Raw genomic sequence first — 13,403 nt, forward strand, 5'->3', positions numbered from 1 at the left:
TCAAAAGAACATAATAATAATTGTCTCAGTGTCCTTCTCTCCATCCTCATTTAACATCATGTGCAGCTCTGTCGCTGTTTCCTCAACCATGACCCTTCTCCTAGGCTCTGGGAAATGAATTTCTGTTTGCTTTCTCACACTAGAGGCCCTGTTTGCAAGTCCAGTGTCTGTTGTTGGCTGTAAAGACAATGATATCTGCTAGAAGATGGGGATGCAAGGTGGACAATACCTCAGCTTTCAAGGAGGTATTCCAATCAATAAGTTCTGCATTGGTTATTTCCAAGTCTTTCACTGTCTTTACCAAAGATGCATTGATCTTTTTTCAACTGCTTAATCTTAAAGATTCTTAGCTGCAATTACAGCAATCTTCTTCTTGAGTTCCTTCTGTTGTGACAGTATCTTGGTTTACTAGCTGAAAGTATTGAGCCAACTTCAGTGAATTTGAAGAGTATGTTTTTTGAAAGATTGATCATGGATCTTTCTTGATATGTAAAGGTTCTGATCAAATATTTTTGGTGTCTGTGAAGAACAAGACTTTCTCTACAGTAATTGTGGTCATTTTTGCATCAACACCATCAACAACATGGGAGACACCACGGTCAAGCATGTTAAGAATCATGAGTGCGGTTTTTTTTTTTTTTAGAATCACACTAGACAGTGTGTTAGGCCAGAAAGGAACCCGTGTGACATTCTAGATAGGGTGACCCACCAACAGGCCATTTGCATCGGCTTGCGTTAGGGCATGTGGAATGATGTGAGCTACCTCAAGATACACAAATGATTGCCCTCTGCTAGTTGCCTTCATCATCTCGAGCATTATCACCCTGTTGAGTCAATCGAATTATTGCTTCTCTCTGGTCAAATTGACGCGAGACTACACAGCGATGGTGGTCGCGGATGTGGCAGATGCCTCGAAAAACTGATATCCGATCTGGTGTTAGAAGAAATTCATGATGCCTTCCATGAACGCTTTGGAATATAGAGCGATGTGCTGGGGGACGGTTGAATAGTGCGCAGGCCAGAAGCCTCGACTATAAAAAGACAAGCACGCCAGTAAATCGAGCTCACGGACGCGGTATGAAAAGCCTATTATCGAGTAAGAAGTCTGCGAAGCTAGCTAAGCTCTCACCCAGCTAGTCTTCCTCGTGCTCAAAATCAGGATCATGCTCTGTAGAGACATCTAGGCCCATAAAATCATAGAAGGTGCGTAGGGGTGTGTCCTGAGATAGCTCCGACAGGCAGTATTCATACATATAGCAAATGAGCAAAGGCGACTATACACATTGTCGGATGTTTCTGCTGCTCTGAAATGGTTGACAATGCTGTAGAAATTGTCCTTCATCCGTGCGCGTTGATCCGCTGCTAATGGTTCAGGGCCGGAAACATTGATGAAGTCCTCGAGTGACGTTTGACAGTGATGCTGCGCCATATCTCCAGGCTCGTTTAGTTTCCCATCTCTTTAATTTGATCGTGCATTCATTCATGCAAACAAACCAGCTTGAGCGGTAGTTGGTAAGAGTGACTGACTGAACCTAGGTAACGTAATCCTCATAAAGAATATATCAGGCACATCATTTTCTCTTTGACAGTTAACTAGTTATTTTCTTTCCAATTTATCCTTACTTGACTTAGTATTACATTTTATATATTTTGTACAATCTGCTCATATACTCAAAATATTCAATCCTATATTTGCCTCAGCAGACTTTGTAGGCAGTAAGGGCTACCTTCACCTCTAGGCACACAAAAATCAGACACGGTTGGCGGTGGCGATGACTGCTCAACCACAAGCCAGGGGGGACAAAGATACACATGGCTCTGCCGAGCATGAAAATCGCATCTTCACTCCAGACCATACAAAACAAATAGTCAGACATGGTATTGTGATCATCAAACACGCACAACGTTTTTCCCACTAAGCTCCGATATCAATGCCAACGCCAACGCATTGCCGATTCCAACCCCGTCACCCAGCTCTTTTCACCATGAAAGAGAACGGGGACAAAAAGGGGTATTCTGTCCATGTAACTTGATTTTATGTATCCCATCATCGACATTCCCTTCCCATCGCCCTCAATGAAGAGGACCCGTAGTATCAACGGGAAAGAAACTTCCTATCAAGGATTGTACGATATTCATTCTCCAGAACCACTGAGACCCAAGGAAGGGCCTCATGGCAACACATCGCTGTGGGGTTATTCGAGAACGACGGTCGTGGCTGGTTCTGTTCACTTTTTGATGAAGAGAAAAAAGGAGAAAAAAAAAAAGGAAACAAAAAAGTTGAACTCGGAGCGGTTTTGTAGCACACTTGTGGATCATGTGATTTAATTGTTATCGGGAAGGATGTATATTTATCCGATACTCATGTGATTGGATACTAACGTGCCGAATACATCCGGATAAGAACCGATGCTTTTCACGATCTTTCTTTTCTTTCTTTCGCTTGTGTATCATTATTCATGTGTGAATCAGTTTCAACTTGGTTTTGGTACCATTGCTGTGTTTACAATGAGGACTGTCCGTTGCTTTGAGAAGACTGACAACTTCCATGAACGCCAGGAATGCATGTATGAGGAACAACCCATTTTGGGAAATGTAGTCAGTTGCTCGCTTCCCATTAACATACAGAAGAACTGAGGCAAAAAAAGAACGGAAAGAAAAACGAAAAGATGAAGATAACGCCCGTGTATCCCAAATATCACTTCCCAATTAACACTTCGCAGCCGATGACCATTCCTAGTCAAATCGCTCTGCCAATCCTTGCCTACAAATGAATAAGAAGCAGCCGCTTTATTGAATCCGAGCTTCTTTGGCAGGACAACAAGGCGTACTTTATGATATCCGCGCCGCAGCACGGGGACCCCGAATGAGTGTGACTGGAAGCGAATGACGGCGCATGCATCGCGAATGAAGACGCATCAAAAATATCCCAAAAGAAAAGAAGTTAAAATAACATGCAGCATGACTTTTCCCTTTCAAATTTGTCAGCTAACCCATCTGGGAAAACGGCGTCCAGCCAATAGTTCAGTCGCGCATTATATCCATACCTCTATGAATCCGACATCCCCAATCATCCTGGCTTTGGAATCTCCGCTTGCTGGTTTTTGGATTTCCAAACCCCCCCACCGAGAGAAATTGAAATACCCAATCCTATTCCGACCATAGCTCCAGCGATAAATAACGCAATCAGCACCTTGACGACGAGTCTCTGTTTCCGGCTAAGCCTTCCTAGCCATTTGGACTTCTTCTGTGCGTTGTTTGGGCCAACCCTCCACAGCCCTCTATCACTTCCCTGGCAATCCATTGATGGCTTAATGGGCGCCTGATAGCCATTCTCTGCGTCGTGCAGTTTGTATCCTTGGCAACATGCCTGCGCCTCACTTCTCACTTGTTCGAGAGATGTACGGGTCGTTGGGTGTGTGTAAAACGGAGAAAATGGCTTTGCTCCACGCGAAGGATCGAAATCACTACCTGCTGGGCTGCCAGGGGGAAGAAGACATGGGTTCGGCGAAGGTGGGAGGGTGTCTTGCGTCTCCCAGTGTGATAAACTTTTTGGGGTGGGAGAGTCGCATTCGTCAAAAGGGCTGAGTTGTCGTTGTGTAGGGGAATACGGATCGAAGTTGGCTTCAACAGCCTTTACATCGTGGCTGATTGAAGCCATTGAAGAGGTGGTTGGGAGTTGCACCGTTAATGCACACTCTGCTGGCGGAAAGAGAAGTAATATCTTTTCGTTGTTTTGAAAGGGGTTGGATTGAAATGCTCCTGGCCGTTTGTAATCTATAGCTGTGACAACGGTGTGAAACAGGTTTCAATTTCTGGGTTTCGATTGTTCGATTCCTTTATGCCACGACAGGCATCACCGTGTTGGTTTTATCCTGGAAATATCGGGTAAGCTTGTATGAAGAAAGTATAAGCGACCACTTTTCTGAGGGTGTCAATTGACACAAAAGGAAAAATTCGGAGGAGCTAAGACATGCGGCGTGCGTCACCGAGGATAACGAGGCTCTAGAGAGATAAGAAATGTTCGACAAGCTTGTCCGGACAAGGTGGTATGTATGTATAATGTTGCGAAAGAGAACGGTCGATTGACGGAGCCAATTGATGTTTGGAATAGAGGGGGTGAGAGGCAAAGGCCCACGCCTTCCTTGGGAGCAGTCCAATTGCTGGCTGTTCAGAAGGCTCTACCCTTCTGTCTGCGGGAGCTTTACTGGGCAGGACCGATGGCTTTGGCCATCATTATTATGATCCCCTGGGAGTGTGTGGCTGTCGTATGTTGGAATTGAGCTCGAAAAGCACACGCGGGAGTTGAACAAGATGCCAAGATGTGGAATTGGCACCCGTTCGGTTGGTAAAGATTTCACGGGTCGCCCGTTTGGTTGGCTGAAAGCCTCTGATCTTTCGGAAATGAAAAATAAAATCAGAGTAAAACAGAACAAATACTATCCATCGGTTGGCTTGTCTGGGGAGAAAAGGAAGAGGAGAGAAAGGGTTTACAGAAAAAGTCCGCTTTCATTTGAGATTCCAGGAACGCAGAACAATCCCAAACGCATTCTCTGAAAGCTACACACACGATTAAGGGGTCTTCGAAGTGCGCATGTGCTGCTGTTCTGGTACGTCTGCAGTGGGGTGGTGGCCACTCGCGTCAATCGCCAAAGTGCCAAAAAGGCCTTAAGCTCTGGGGCTAACCAAAGCCTCGACAGCATCAGAACTTGTGGGATCATAACTAAAACAGGCGAAGGCCCGTCAATAGTCAGCGCACATTGCCCGCTAAGGCGGATTGGGTGTCAGGCGGCCAACCGCAGCGGCTAGACTGCAGCGTTTTAGTTGGGCGATTGCAGGGATCACTGTATTTTAAAATTGGACACCGCCCAGGCCCAGGAGTCTGCCGCCAAGGGAAGCCAAATTCTTGGGGCGTTTTTGAGAGAGAGTCCTCGCTCCATTATTTGCTGAGCGTCTCACCACTCTCCCAAGATTAAAAATTCCAGGGAAAGGCTAAACAATGGCCGTAAGGAACATAGTCGTATTGCAGAGTGTCGTTGGCACTAGGAAGAGCTAGAAATAATCAAAGAATTGGTGAGATTGACGATTCTGGAATCAGTCAAAATGTGTTGGACATTCCTGTCAAGCTGTCTGTATGCTGTTGTGTAACTCCCAAACTGGTATCAAGACCCACATGTTGCATCGTTGATAAGACTCCAATCAGAACCAACAAGATCTCCTGCGACCAAAGCAAAACGCAAATTAATAGCCAATAGCATATGTCAAGACAAACTATTTACTCAGGTACCCTCTCAATGACGAGAACACTCCTTTCGTCTGATTTCTCTCACTAGCCTCCAGCCGCCTCTTCTCTCTCTCCGTCGCATCTTTACTTCTCGCCAGGTACCGATACATGAATTCCTCATCCCTCTTCTTCAATTCCTCTGCATTCATCAATCCTTTTCCGCCATCAATCGAGGTGTCCGGGTCCTTGCTTCCATTGTACTTGAGTTGCAGTCCATTGTCCGAAATGGTTTCCTCCACACCAACAATTTGAGTTAGTGCCTCACACTTCCCCGCTATCCAGGCGACATGTTGCATACCGTCGCGCCACTGTGGCGGCAGGGAATTATATCCAAACCAACAACCTAGCAGAGCCCCTGCAACGCAGGCGTTTGTGTCAGCATCTCCGCCTTCAAACGTAAGCTCTGTGATTACTTTCTCGAAAATAACAGAATGTGGTAGTTTGGCGGTACTGTTGGTTCTGCATTTCTGCTCGTACCCTGTTTGTCGTATCCCTAGCCTTAGGGCCAGAATCGCTGCTCCAAATGTCTTATAGACATATCCCATTTTCTGAGAATCGTCTAGTTCAAGCTCTTTGAAGCTGGTTGCTCTTGCGTGCCTGGTATATTCTTCAATTTCAAGCAAAGCCCCGTGTTCTTGTAACTCATTCTCTTCCGGAGTACAACCTGATCCTGATGCACCGCTAGCTCGCCTTCGTACCCATTCATCTACCCACACAAAAGCCTTCTCGATTATCTCATCTACATTGCCCTCATTCAATACTTGTCCACGCAAAATGCCTCGGATAAGCCCTGTCACAGTGCAACAAGATACGATGCACCGGGGATCTGCGTGTGTGATGGCTGAGTAATCTGCGGCAATCTGGAAGGTCTCTGGAAGTGTAGCAGAGATGCACATCACGCCCAACGGGTGTGTGCGCATCAATGATCCGTTTGGTGCTATGTTTCTATTTGATTTAACCCAGCAATCATAGGCGACTTGGACAGGGTTGTCAAGGTAGTTCTTACTGAGAACTACCTGAAAATCGTGTTTTGCGGCGTAGCAGAAGCGTCGTTAGCTTGTGTATATCCGTGCAACCCAGACAAACAAAATGAACAGAGAAGGAAACATGCACTCGAAAAGGAGTATCGAATACCATGCATGCATTACCCAACATGGAGGACTAGCCAGCCACGTGTATTTACCTAGGCACTTGTCAAACCGGAGAATGGGGACATCTTACAGTTCCTACTGTCCTCCCCAGTCCACACGGGGGTCTATCCAAGCATCTTAAACCCTGTTCGACCCAGATCTGCAGGCGCTTAGCTACGTCCTTTGGCGAAAGTTCTTTTCCGTTATGATGCAAATATGACAGCACAATGAGCAGTGCGTGATCTGTATCATCGGTCCATGCTGCCTAAAACCTGTCAGTAGTGATCTGTATGCTACACTTTGAATACTTTTTAGAGGGCCAAATCGGATCTACATACGACCTGGAATTTATCTTCCGAGGTTGAATGTCAGGTTTCCTTTTGGTCAGCTGCAATGTCAAATAGCCTTTTATAAATAATAACGATAATAAACAATGGTGGAAATAAAGGGGTTACATGGCATATGTCTACAGCCTCATCGACAAAGAAAACCAAACCAATAAGGAAAATGAGTCAACTCTCACTTCTATGCCCATCATTCCTAAACTCCGTCGGCGGATCGATGAGTTGAAACTTCCCCTCTGGGTACGCGCTTTGAGATAGTGATTTGGATAGGAATTCTATTTCCGACAAGAATTTTCTGGCCGCATCAGCAAAATTTCAACCAAGTCCTTTGCTTTCCTGCATTCACTTTTTTCTGTTATACGCTTGCAAACTAGGCTTCGCAAGGACGAGCTTTTCGGATTGGAAATTCGTTGTACAACCCAACTTGAGTGCGAGAGTTGAAAACCTAAAGGGTTATCAATGGAGACAATGTAGGGCGAATATAGATAGTGACCCATATGAATCACTGCTATTACCAGCATTTCAATAGTCGGCAGATGTGGAATGCATTACCAGAAGGGGGAAAATCATCGACATGAAAACAAAGGATATTCTTTCTTCTTTCTTTCTTTCTTTCTTTCTTTTTTCTTTTTTTTGGTTTGTTGAAATTCGCCCCTGTGCTCGTTGCATGCACAGCCTTGCATTGACAAAGGATATAAGAAAGAATATCAAAACAAAAAAGGCATGAAAATGACGAGCACCTAGAAGCAACATCCATCGAAAAAAATGCAACACATCTTTCAGAATACACCAAGAGACGAGGCAGCGTACATACCCGTATACAACCCGATACAGTCACCCAAAGCAGATCCGATAATGGCCCCCTTGATTCTATCCTGCACCGTTGCGCGTACAAAGGGGTGAAGGGCGAGGAATTCCAATCCAGACGAGGCCGACTCCATACTTTTTCTTTCTTCCCTTCTGCTGCTATGGACTGGTTCTAAATGGTACACACGTACTAGTAATATTCCGCGCTATCTGGTTGTCAATTGTAGGATGTGAAAGTGGAGAATAATGGAAATGCTCCCTCGTCTTCTGAGGGTATGCGGATGAAGAGTGATGATTTTATATCTGCCTGGACTTGGGGGGGTTGGGTAGCGTAGTGGTTAGGCGCAATGCTGCAACTAATGGGTTCAAATCCCAATGCTCAAAACCCCAGAAAGTGGCTGAACTTTCCAAGTAGGCTGGCCAGTGAGGTGGAAACTGAAAACTCTTGATACTTTAATTTAGTCTTGGAAACAAGATGAAGCAAAACACAAAACGTGATTGCCTGCTGCTACCTCAGCGACTTCCACTGAGATGTCACTACGGAGTAGATTTCACACATTGGCACAGGATCTCCAAAAGAGCTCTCAACACCACTTATCTTCAATGTATAATATCTCAACAGATATGCAGCATCAAAGTTTCTGCCATAGCACAAAATGAAGCTGGAGAGATGAAAAATTCAAAAGTAGAATATTTGTGATGATTGAATGAATATTTGAAATAGATGGATGATGTTGAAAATAGTCATACACTTTTTACCCACGAGGTTTTGGTAGTAGTGTAAATTGGACCTTTAAGTTAATCACTCGCTAGGAGGAAATTCCGCAGCACTTCATTTACCAACGTATCCTATCGTACTAAAACAGTGGGATGGTACTAAACCACGTACAGTGCTCGACTACCTCCATACATAGTAGATGGTTGGCGAAGTTAAAGAATCCTGGGATAAAGGTGGATCGGTGGAATCGCCCCACCAATATGAGAAACTTATAACTACATTATGTTTGTCATGCCTCATAGCCTCATAAGTGCGGTGATATAACGAGCGGAACAGATCTGTTTCTCCTTGTGCATTTATGGCATCCTTGGCCAGGCCTAAGCATTCCTGACAATAGAGACCGCCACAAGATGCAAACTACATAAATTCCTCGTTGGGATTTTATAACATATGTCTATATGTCCTGGATCTCTATATAAATGTGGGATAGCTATTCTTGATCATTCGTCAAACCCAACCAAAAAATCCTCCCCCAGAATCCCACTCCGATCGCACATGCCTCGAAACACCCCACCAGGCTTCTCCCACAACTTCAGCGGCTCGTCAAATTCAACAATGCGTCCCTGGTCCATCACACAAATGCGATCGTAGTTGATGACCGTCCGCAATCGATGCGCGATACACAGCAATGTCTTCCCTTTGAACCCCTGCGACATCGTCTTCTGAATCTTCCGATCCGTTTCAAAATCAACTGAGGAAGTTGCTTCGTCACAGACAATGATGCGCGAGTCACGAACAAGAGCGCGTGCTAACGCCATGAGTTGCCGTTGGCCCAGTGAGAAATTCAATCCTTCCTCTTCGACCACGGTATCGAGGTTGATGCGCTGTTGGGGTTGTCTGGCCGTTGGTGATGAGTTGATTTGGTCAGTTGAAGAGTCTGACGGTGTATCTTGACCGACTAAGTCGGCTTTTCTAAGTGCGGACCATAACTTCAAATCGGTGTGCTCGTTAAAGGGATCAAGATTAGATCGGATAGTACCGTGGAATAATGCAGGATCCTGCGGGATGATGGCGAGTCGAGACCGCAGGTCATGTAGACCGACAGTGGCTATGTCTATGTCGTCAATTTTGATAGTCCCCCCAGAGAGCTCTGTCATTCGGAACAGGGTTGACGTGATAGTTGATTTGCCGGCCCCTGTCCGACCAACGATCCCGATATGCTCGCCGCCTCGGATATCCATAGTCAGTCCCTGCAAAACCAATGGAAGGCCTGGCCGATATCGCATTTCCACATTGGAAAATGAAATTCTGCCTTGTTGCGGCCATTGGCTATCCAATTCGAGCAGATGTTGTGGCGCTTCCTCCTCCAGCTTTGTTCCATAGTGGTGAATGCGCTCAGTGGCATTCATGCTGTTTTCAACATCAGCTAGACAACGAATGGTGAACTGTAACATCTGTGATATGGCGAGAATATGAGACAGCACAAGTCCTGATATGCTTGGTGAAACATTGAATCTCGACGTTACTACTAAGATACCGGTGACAAAAACCATGAAAATGCCGATAGCATCTAATCTGACGCTTAGCCATCTTTGGTTCGCGAATGTAAGAAAATACGCGCTGTCCATATCATCAAGTGCTGCACGGAGCCGACGAAGGAAGTGGGCCTGTACGCCGTACGCTCTAATCGATGAAATTCCCGAGATACCCTCGCTGAACTGGGCGAAAACAGTGGAACGGAGGACGGCCTCATGTCGTTTCATTTCTCGGGCCGATGCTCGATAATAGTTTGCTGCTATCAGGAATAATATGAAAAGAGGGCCAAGAGCCACAGCAAACTATAGGAGAAACGGTGAGCTCAATCCAAGATAAGGAAAAAGGAAAAGAAATATCCGCATGACTTACATAGTGAAAGAACACGATGATCAAAATCAGAATGGATATAATCAGGGAGAGGGTGAGATAGTAAATCCGCATTGTTTCTGTCAGGTCGTTGTCCATGGTGTGAACGTCGTGGGAAAATCGGTTGACAATACGACCCATGGGGGTGGTGTCGAAAAACGCCATGGGAGCCCTTAAAACTCGCGTCATCGCCTTTTGAAACATTACCCTGCTCGCATTCGTTCCGCTCACTGACAGAGTCGTAGAGAATGCAAATATGAGGCACAGCTGGATGCCGGCCAGTCCAGCGTATACACCGATATACTGGCCAGTTGACAGGCCGAACTCGTCTGAGGTCCAGAATGAAAGCCACAAGCTCGTTACTATATTTCCTGCGCTGCAGAGAATCAGTGTCAAAACGATGAACGGACCATTTATTATCAGGCCAAACGACGCGATATATGCCCTCCACACTTCCCAGTCAACTGAACTAACTGCTCGGTCTTCCTGCTGCATCAGAGCCAACGGTTTCGATGTTTTGGATTTATTTTTCGGCATTTCCACACTTGCAGCTTCAATGCCATCCTCCCTGTCGCTTCCATTCTTTGAAGTATCCTCCTCCTGGGACGTAGTCGCTAACAGCTGACGAAACGCCTCATTGTCACGCATAAGGTTGTCGAAAGTATCGATGGAAGATATACGACCGCCATCCATCAATATAATACGATCGCATCGGCTGAGGACATGAAGTTGGTGTGTTGCAAGTATTCGACATTTGTCTTTAAGCAGCCCGCATATAGCGTTATCCATGATATGGCGGCCAACATGGGCATCCACGGCTGATAATGGATCGTCCATGAGGATGACATCCGCATCAAAATAAATACCCCGAGCGATATTAAGCCTCTGCTTCTGTCCTCCCGACACTGTTATTCCACGTTCGCCAATTTCCGTCGCATCGTAGGCTGGTAGCATGTCGAAATCAGTTCTCAGAGCGCAGGCATCTACAACTTTATTATACCATACGTCGTCATATCTTTTACCAAAAAGTATATTATCTTTCGCAGTGGCGTTCTGAATCCAAGCGTACTGGGGGCAGAAAGCCCGTGTAGCATTCATGGTAACGTTGCCCCTTGTCAATCGCATTTCTCCGGCCAAGGCTGATAAAAGCGAGCTTTTACCACAGCCAACTGTTCCGATGACCGCAATAAGTTCATTACGGCCGATCTCAAAAGTAAAATCTTTGAGTTCGAAAGGTTCGATTGGAAGATCACACGTAGAGTTTCCCTGGGCAGGCGAGGTTGACTCGTTCACTTCCTTGCACCTCCTCATTCTTTTCTCGTCTTTCCTGTCGGCCTCCCTTGCTGCATCGGTAGGTAAACGCTCCCAGGCAAATGACGCATCCTCAACTTTAATGGCAGGAGCCAAGGACGTGTCTTGTTGTATGTCCGCTTGTTGCTCCTCCGCAAGGAGGAACTCTTGAATTCGTCCAAGGGCCGTCCACGCATCCGTTACCTGACCGAGCACAAGAGGAAGCATGTTCAACGGCATGCGGAGAGCATTAAAGAGTGCGAGCGATGAGAATATCGGGGCAGGAGACAGTACGTGGTTCGATAGAGAGTAGGTTATAAAGGCCAACATAGATGCGAACCCAGGAAGTGACAGAGATACACAGAGAATAGCGTTTCGTATGGACAAAATGACTTGGATGGCGTGAATTTCGCGTTGCCGAATGTCATTCAGTCGCCTCAGAAAGCTGCTCTCCCAGCCGAAAAGCTTAACGAATCTGACAGCCGTCAGGATTTCCTGGGTAAGAGAAACGCGTTCATCCGTCATTTTGTTTATCTTCTTTCGTCGTCTGATAAGGGAACGGACAGAGTAGGTGACAAACGGTAACCCGGTCAGTAACAGCGCATATCCAGAAAGAGCGCTATAGCCTATATTAACCACAAGGACGATTAGAGCGACTACGACCAGTATGGGAGAGGTCCAAAGTAGATGAAACAACTCAAGAGCTCTATCAATGCGATCCACGTCCACGCTCATTAGGGTGATGATCCTGCCGTTACTCCATCCAACGCCATCACCGGCAATGCCCGTAGCAGCGTCCGGTGTTACCTTGGGGCCGTTAGCCTTCCCCGGTTTCTTTTGGAATCTACCCTTGAGAATCCCATCACGGGCTGCGCGAAGAGATTCCGATTCCTCGGCTGTGCCCTTTGAACCTTGATTTTCTGAGCTTTCCGCCGTAGCTTTACCACCCGCTTTCGCACGGCCGGAAAGTTTCAAAGCTTTGGAAAATATCATATTGATAAGGACAGCACGGCTTTGGGCTCCGACGATCATTCCTCGATAGAAGAACTGCGCTGCACCAAGACTCTGGCAGGTTTGCATAAAGCAGATCCCAATGACGATTCCAATGCCACGTCCCAGCTGTGGGCCAGGCTTGCCAGCGTGTTTCGCGAGATATGCATCTGCTGCAAATTGGATGAGATACCGTGAAGTGAAGGGTGTCATGACCTGGAGCAGATTCGAGAACAATGCACAGATGCCGCCCACCCAAAATTCGACTTTGAAGTTTTCGTATATTGCCCATAAGAGTGGATAGCGATCGCCCCTGCGAACACAATTCTGGAATGACCGTTCAAGTTTGACTACAAGAACATCCACCGACCTATCCGGATTCACCAACCAGATATCCTGGACTTCTAAGGGTCGCAGATATCCTGTCTAAGAAAGGTTAGCGGAAAGCATCCTGCAAAGGTCCCGGTGATGACAGATCCAAGAGCGCAAGGTGTTTTTTTCTTATTGCTATCTGGGTTGCTTCTATATCTATAGAGGGGAAATTACTTGCCGTCATTAACGAAGATATCCAGTGAAATGTCACCAAGCTCAGATATCCAGCTCCATACTCTTTGGATACAGTCCTTTCTGTAGGCACGGGGGGTATCTGACGCCATCGGAATGGATTTAACCTTTGGGACCATCTTCTCGGCGGCTTGGCCGATTCGGCAGCTTGCCTCTGTTCGGAAAGCTTGCTGCCTTCGGAGTGTGAAGAGCTTGGGGGAACGTCTAGCTCTTTGCTGTTCCGAAGCTCGACTGTGGCATCGGATCCTGTTTTTTGTCTCGCAGTCGCTGGATCCGTCGGTTCTACGAATGGAGAAGATTTATCCCATGTTCCCATACCATCATCCCGCTTTTCTTCTCCATCGACAGTCATCTTGGGGCAGAAGCACTTTGTC

General features: G+C 46.3%; 5 protein-coding genes across 5 annotated transcripts; 1 reads left to right on the forward strand and 4 right to left on the reverse strand.

Moving 5' to 3' along the window:
• Positions 1-641: 641 nt before the first annotated feature.
• Positions 642-1,429, reverse strand: HCBG_08161 (uncharacterized protein; the record flags this gene model as incomplete). Its single annotated transcript, XM_045435210.1, has 2 exons — positions 642-1,086; positions 1,252-1,429. The coding sequence occupies 2 exons, from the start codon at positions 1,427-1,429 to the stop codon at positions 938-940; spliced, it is 327 nt and encodes a 108-aa protein (XP_045284516.1).
• Positions 1,430-3,070: 1,641 nt separating this feature from the next.
• On the reverse strand, positions 3,071-3,661 carry HCBG_08162 (uncharacterized protein; the record flags this gene model as incomplete). Its single annotated transcript, XM_045435211.1, has 1 exon — positions 3,071-3,661. One exon carries the CDS (start codon positions 3,659-3,661, stop codon positions 3,071-3,073), a length of 591 nt encoding a protein of 196 aa, XP_045284517.1.
• Positions 3,662-4,020: 359 nt separating this feature from the next.
• On the forward strand, positions 4,021-4,771 carry HCBG_08163 (uncharacterized protein; the record flags this gene model as incomplete). Its single annotated transcript, XM_045435212.1, has 4 exons — positions 4,021-4,049; positions 4,133-4,268; positions 4,578-4,610; positions 4,751-4,771. The coding sequence occupies 4 exons, from the start codon at positions 4,021-4,023 to the stop codon at positions 4,769-4,771; spliced, it is 219 nt and encodes a 72-aa protein (XP_045284518.1).
• A 500-nt stretch (positions 4,772-5,271) lies between these two features.
• On the reverse strand, positions 5,272-6,500 carry HCBG_08164 (ADP-ribosylglycohydrolase; the record flags this gene model as incomplete). The annotated part of the gene is made up of 2 exons (XM_045435213.1): positions 5,272-6,221; positions 6,485-6,500. The coding sequence occupies 2 exons, from the start codon at positions 6,498-6,500 to the stop codon at positions 5,272-5,274; spliced, it is 966 nt and encodes a 321-aa protein (XP_045284519.1).
• Positions 6,501-8,783: 2,283 nt separating this feature from the next.
• On the reverse strand, positions 8,784-13,381 carry HCBG_08165 (ABC protein; the record flags this gene model as incomplete). The annotated part of the gene is made up of 4 exons (XM_045435214.1): positions 8,784-10,121; positions 10,189-10,547; positions 10,596-12,891; positions 13,049-13,381. The coding sequence occupies 4 exons, from the start codon at positions 13,379-13,381 to the stop codon at positions 8,784-8,786; spliced, it is 4,326 nt and encodes a 1,441-aa protein (XP_045284520.1).
• Between the last annotated feature and the right edge of the window lie 22 nt (positions 13,382-13,403).

Source organism: Histoplasma capsulatum (assembly GCF_000150115.1).
Source record: "Histoplasma capsulatum G186AR genomic scaffold supercont2.13, whole genome shotgun sequence".
NCBI classification, from domain to species: Eukaryota; Fungi; Ascomycota; class Eurotiomycetes; order Onygenales; family Ajellomycetaceae; genus Histoplasma; species Histoplasma capsulatum.